This window comes from Vicia villosa, unplaced genomic scaffold (assembly GCF_029867415.1).
Source record: "Vicia villosa cultivar HV-30 ecotype Madison, WI unplaced genomic scaffold, Vvil1.0 ctg.000732F_1_1, whole genome shotgun sequence".
NCBI lineage: Eukaryota > Viridiplantae > Streptophyta > Magnoliopsida > Fabales > Fabaceae > Vicia > Vicia villosa.
Window position 1 is genome coordinate 764,113 of NW_026705328.1, and position 6,454 is coordinate 770,566.

Below are 6,454 nucleotides of genomic sequence, written 5' to 3' on the forward strand. Positions count from 1 at the left end.
TTTCTCAAGTTCATGTCTTGCAAATGACCTATAATTCAAGTTTGAAAGGCCAACTTCATCTCTTCGAATCTCCTAGCTCCCACATGCTATGAATGAGTTCTTGTACTTTTTGGAAAGCCTAAAACATTCTCTATAATTTTCATGTTTGGAGATTTTGTGGATTCACAAGGGATCATTGTTGAAAATGGTCGTCAACCACTTTTTAGGATCAAAACTGCCTTGTAAATTTTACTAAGTGTTTTCAATTGAGACATCAACTTCATGGCTTCATAACTCAAAATCCTTGCACCTTTTGGGAATTCATTCCCAAATACAAAGTTGTTATATGAAGTTCGCTCATTAATTTGATCTCTGGAGCATGAAAAATTGTGACTCGGTGAAGAAGTTACAAGCTTCCAAAGTTGAGTACTTGAACATGCAAAATCTTCATAACTTGGAAAAATTTCATAAACCCTAATTTTGACTTTTGAAACTTTTGATTGATTTTCTTGATTAAACTTGATCAAATGACTTCAATAATCATAATTTCATGATCCTTAACTTTAGAAGTTCATAGTTGGCCAAAAAAACTAAAATTCAAAGTTGATCACTACATAGTTGACTTTTGTCAATTGAATTGCAATCTTTCTAATAACAATTGAATCAAGTTCTTCTATTCAAATGAATGATAAGAGTGAGATACAATAAAGTATTTGAGATACTTGAATCATGTTTATAGCCATAATAAGACCATGCCTTGACCAAAAGTCAATTTCCCTAGAGGATTTGGTCAAAACCCTAATTGGTGTACTTGATGAATTTGAAAGTTGATGATCCAAATTTGAAGCATTTTTTGATTGAAAATTGATGATGGGAATCACTAGAGTACATGAGAAGCTTGAGTCTCTTTGAGAGTCTCAAAGCCCTAATTGTTTGAGCTTTCTTGATCAATCACCTAGCTTGTGTAACAAGTAAACAAACAAACCCATTTTTTGTATATTTGAGGTTAGCAAATGATGCATGAATGATGATAATGTTGATAACACCCTTTTAGATTTAATGCAAATGAAGTGGAATCTTAGGATCAAAAATTGGGGTATGGCAATTAGCTCACGTGAGGATGTGAAAAGCTCTATATCTGAGTTTTTCACGAGAGATTGGTAATCCTTATTTCATTCTAAAAATTATAAATAAATATATATTATTGGACCTAGGCTAGATAGTGATTGCCCCAATTCTCTTTTTAGAGAGGTGGAACGACATGAACACGTTCTTCCTTGAATTATGGGGAGATAGTTTCTCTATTGATTCTCTCTCATATCAATCACCACTTAGATACATCATCATCTATGTTTACTGTGCAACAATAATGAGAATTAATTCGGACAGGACAAATCCAATAGAGCGACTTATCACCTAAATTTTGGGGACCTATCATCACGCGTTGGTCGTCCTCATGCCCCGTGTCGGACAGCCTGTCACCACGCGTCAGTCGCCTGACATGTATTGAGGCAAGGGACTTGTATCGCGTACTCTTGAACCTCGTTCTTAGAATCTAGTAAAATTATCTCAATACATTTTTCTTAATGGATGTGGGAAGAAAAAAAGACACGCGCTTACAAGATAAAAGATAAAGAGAGTATCAATTATCAAACAAAATGAACCTATTAGGACAAAAAATACCAATGAAACGATAAACTCTTTAGTGGACCACTAAGGAGTCAGCTGATTAGGGTCCAAGCATATGTTGGCTCTCCTTTTCAAGCTTGCTGAATTGATATGTGGATCAGATTTTCATCCGTTCCCATACTTCCAAATATGAACAAAAGCTTTTGGCTCTATATAATTTATTGAGCATTTGTAACATGAAAGCTATCATAAGAGCCATACAATCCAAACAACTTGATGCCCACCAATTCTATCCCTTTGTTTTCATGCAAGAAGAATGTTTGCCTTTCCAAGTTCGGACATGTCACTTTTGGCAAAAGCCAGGTGCACGGAAGTTTCCAACCAAATTAAAGATTACACAAAAGTATATTTTATATAGATCGTTCTTTAAAAAAAAAATTCACATTACTTAAAACTAACTATAATTTTAAACACCACTCTCGTTGATCCCGTAAGACACCTTTTAACTTATGATAAAAATGAGGTAGTTTGGACTCAAGACCGAGAGCGAACAATTGTTTAGCATCATTGTAATGCTCCTCAAACTAGCAGACAAAAGTCCAAATGAGGGGCTTGACTCAAAATCCAAAAAATCATGGAGCTTATCTTTAGCAATTATTTTGTTTTTGCAGTTGGCACCTGCACCCATTAAGCCATTGAAATATGCTCCAGATGTCAATTTGTAAATCACAACTTTCATTCTTGATCTCCAAATTCCAAACAATATGGCTCACTTTCAAAATTCAAAAGCTACAAGCAGTTTTTGAAGGATGAAACTATATACTTAAATGGGTGGGTGATTGGGAAGGTATATATCATATAAATGTACAAATAAACATTCTCTAAATTTTTAAACACTATATGGTCCTGCTCCTTTTTAATTCAAACAAGTATTCTTCGGCTCTCTGGGAATATTCATGCAGTCACACACAGTATTGATTCTTATACATCGAGTGAACACTCCGGTACTCTACTAGACCTTGACTCTTCGATCTTTGTGGCCACCTCTGACACAACAAGCTTGGTGAGAAACAGCCCTGCTATTAAAGCTGAACCCATCAACATTGTGAAAACTGCACTCCAGCTTTTTGCAGAGATGTACCCAGTTAATAAAGGTCCAATTGCAGCCCCTATAGAACCAGTTCCATCAATAATAGCCGTGACGGTTGCCAGAGCTCGTGAATTTCCCTTCAGCGACTTGTGTGTTCCCAGGTCAGCCGAAACTGCTGTTGTTATAAGAGCGTAAGGCCCATTTACGAACATGCCAGTGAGAAACATCAATGTTCCATTTACAAGCAACGAAATGTGACCATAGGTTCGATAGAAGAAGAGTGCGGGGATTGCACAGTACATGAAACTTGCTGCAGTTATGGCTCTAGCATTTAAGCGGTCAGAAATGTGACCGGCTAGAATTCCTCCAAGCACTCCTCCAACATCAAATAAAGTGGATAATGAACCTGATGTCTCACTGGATAGATATTTTCCATCAATAGCTGCATTATATAATCAGCATCAATTAGAAACTAAACATTTTATTAACAAGTTAAGAATATTATTTATTAGATTGGAAATGTAAGAAAATTCAAGTACCTGTGTGGCTAACATAGAATGGTAACCAATAGAGAAAAGTATATGCAACCAATTTGGCAAAGAAGAGACAAAAAGCAAAAGGAGCGACCCCTGGAATTTTCCATGCCTCTAGAAACCCTACCGCTTTCTCTTTCTCTTGTGCAGGAGGAGTGTCTTGCCTTAAGAGAGATTCTGTGACATCGTCACCAGTTTTCTTTGGACAAGTATAATCATCTTCCTCGACTCCAGCCAAGTCAGGCGAAACAGGCAATATTACGAAAACCATAAAACCAAGGAAAGACATGATTAATCCCGGCACAAGAAAGGACCATCCCCATCCATATCCCAACATAGCAGAAGCAATCAAAGAACCAGCAATGTTCCCAACAGAAGTATGAGCATTCCAAATTCCCATGATCAAGCCTCTCTTTCTCTTTCCAAACCAGTTACCCAAAACAGCAACTACGGATGGCCATCCAGTAGATTGAAACAAGCCGGCAACCATTTGAACAAGTAAATAATAATAGAAATTGTGGATGTTTCCCCAAAACCCTAAACCAAAAAGGGAAGTGAAAACCCCAGTTCCAACCATCCCAATCGTTAAAAAAATCCTCAAATCACACCTGTCACCAAAATGTCCAGAAAAGTACATCCCAAAAGCATACACTGCGAGGAAAGCAACATCCAATTGGCCAAGAAGCAATGTCCCGTCGGATCCATTAAATGGTGCCCAACCATCACCAAGGTTGGAAGAAAGTGTTGAGTGAGTGTGATTTGTTACTAGCCAGAAATTGAAGCCTAGATTGGATGATGATTGAGGATCAAGGACACTCTTTACAATACTAGTGGTTTTTCTAGTGGCATGATAACTAGCATAAGCTAAAAATGTTACAATCAAAACAATTGCTTGATGGGTTTTGAAGGAAACAGAACTTCCTTTTAAATACTCAAGGAACCGTATCCCAACCAATTTATTACTACCTCTCTCAGACAAAACCTCCGCTGCTGCTGAACCCATGTATTCAATAAACAGGATCACTTGGAGTTGAGTTCAGTTTCCCTTTATCAAATCCAACTGCAACAAAATCAATTAATAAGCAAAATTTCTCTTAGAACAAAACATTAGATTCACTTTTATTAACGTCATAAAAACACTAATGAATAATAAAATTATCATTTTAATAAAATCGATTCTAGAAGCGATATTTATTTGACTATAATATAAATTTTTAATTAAAAAAACTCAATTTAGAAAGGTAACAAATTAAAAAGAATAGATACCGTATCAAAGTGAATTTGGAAAAAGGAAAAGGAAGAAGAAGAAAATCAGGTTCAAGCAAGATCACTTGGATAAGAAGAAGAATAGTTCGCTGCTTATTTTCATGATCCTACAAGGCTAGAAGGATTATCCGATTTTTTTAAAAACACAGCAGGTTTGAAGTTTTATTGAACGGGTTTAATTAACAAAATTCTTAAATCTTTACGGTTACTCCAAGAAGAAACAAACGCATACCAGAAATGAAGGGCGAAGCAAAGTGCTATCTATATATATAAAAAAAGCAAAAAGTAGAAAAGAAATCATCGTACCCGTAAAAAAAAACGAGGAAGTTGAGAGATTATTGTGTTGATGTATGTTGGCGATTGTGTAAGATTTGAAGAGTTTGGCTCACCTTTGAAAACTTTAGGAAGAAGCTTGTTGTTTGAGTAACAAAATCAAGGAAATGCCAATTCATACACCAAGAGCGGTAACGCGTGCCTACTTATGCTGTAAAGATGATAGTTTATTTATTTATTAATTTAATTTACTATTATACCCTTTTATAACCAAAACTGCTGCCAGCCACCAGTATACCGTAACTTTAACTGAATTGACGCTAATGTCCTCACAAACCTAATTCTGCGTGTTTTTGGACGGTCTAACATGCTAAATAATTTACCGCTAAAAACAGAAACATGTTAAAGCTAATTCTTTTATTTATTCAAGGACTGTTCAAGTTAAAATTCTGTTTTCATTCAACAAAATAAAAACATCATAAAACTATTCTTTCGTAACTAACATAATTTTATTTTAACAAATAAAAACTAATATAACTTTATAAACTCGATTCTCTGTTTTGCTCAATAATAAATCTATTATAAGAAGGAAAAAATATAATAAATTCTTGTTATTACATCTAATATAAAATTAATCATATTCTTTCGCTACATACAAAATTTTCATCAAATCTCTAAAAGATGTATTTAATTTTTTTTTCTCTTTTTCATTCGTACACGGACACGGCAGCCGTGTAGCACGCTTAAAGCTATTTAATATAACTTTATGATGTTCTTTCGGAAAATCAATTTTCAATTCTGAATCGAAGTCGTGTCATCAAGCACACAATTTTTTTTTATTAGTATCTAAAATATTGGTGTAACAGCCAGGCCCGGCCCTAGGGGCATGCAAGCTAGGCCTTTGCTTAGGGCCTCTAAAATAAATTGGTAGTATCTATTATATACTCAATAGCATTTCCTTATAAAAATATTCAGCACTTAATTATATTATTATATATTATCGGTTGTATGTTTTCAATAAATGACAATAAATCAACATAAATGCATGAGTTCTTTTGCTACATACCTTGATGACGGAAATACCAAAAGTCCTGCAATTTTATGTTGTTAGCTTCACTCTATTTTTTCTGTTATATTATTTTCTTTGTCTCTAGTATTTTTGCCTTTTTAAAAATAGAATATTAGTCTATAATAATGATTATAAAGAATGTTAATTTTTATTGAGTATTACATGGTTTGTGTTGTTCAGTATCCTTTTATTTTTAACTTTGATTTGTGATTAAAACATAATGGCAAACTAAATGTTAATTAATCAAATTTAATTATTTTATGAAACTAATATTTTGAATACAAATAATATAGTAATATTAATCATTCATGTAACTAATTTTGGGTAAAAAATCATTCATATAACTATTGTAAAACTAATAAATACGATAATAAAACAATCTATTGCATTTTAAAAAACTTAAAAAATTAATTTTTAAAAAAAATGTTAATAGTTAATACCTCAAAAGGCCTCACTATAAAATCGGCCTTAGGCCTCGGCATTCGTTGGGCCGGCCCTGGTAACAGCATCTCTAACCTGACATCAAAATTAAGTTTTCTAAACTAAGATATCTCCTTTGGTATTCTCTCCCTTGAAGCATGTTTGCATGCCCAACTTGAGTGTCAAAACACATCT

The 6,454-nt window shown here is 34.1% G+C and overlaps 1 protein-coding gene across 1 annotated transcript; it reads right to left on the reverse strand.

Annotated features, from left to right (window-relative positions):
• Positions 1–2,322: 2,322 nt before the first annotated feature.
• On the reverse strand, positions 2,323–4,980 carry LOC131630764 (putative glycerol-3-phosphate transporter 1). Its single transcript, XM_058901509.1, has 3 exons — positions 4,804–4,980; positions 3,238–4,291; positions 2,323–3,140 (listed from the first exon to the last, which is right to left on the reverse strand). Exons 2-3 carry the CDS (start codon positions 4,232–4,234, stop codon positions 2,590–2,592), a joined length of 1,548 nt encoding a protein of 515 aa, XP_058757492.1. The 5' UTR covers positions 4,235–4,291; positions 4,804–4,980; the 3' UTR covers positions 2,323–2,589.
• Between the last annotated feature and the right edge of the window lie 1,474 nt (positions 4,981–6,454).

Coding starts and splice junctions, on each gene's coding strand:
- LOC131630764 (XM_058901509.1), bottom strand. CDS start 4,234: ATGGGTTCAGCAGCAGCGGAGGTTTTGTCTGAGAGAGGTAGTAATAAA. Junction 3,141..3,237: donor ATTCTATGTTAGCCACACAG/GTACTTGAATTT, acceptor TATATAATGCAG/CTATTGATGGAAAATATCTA.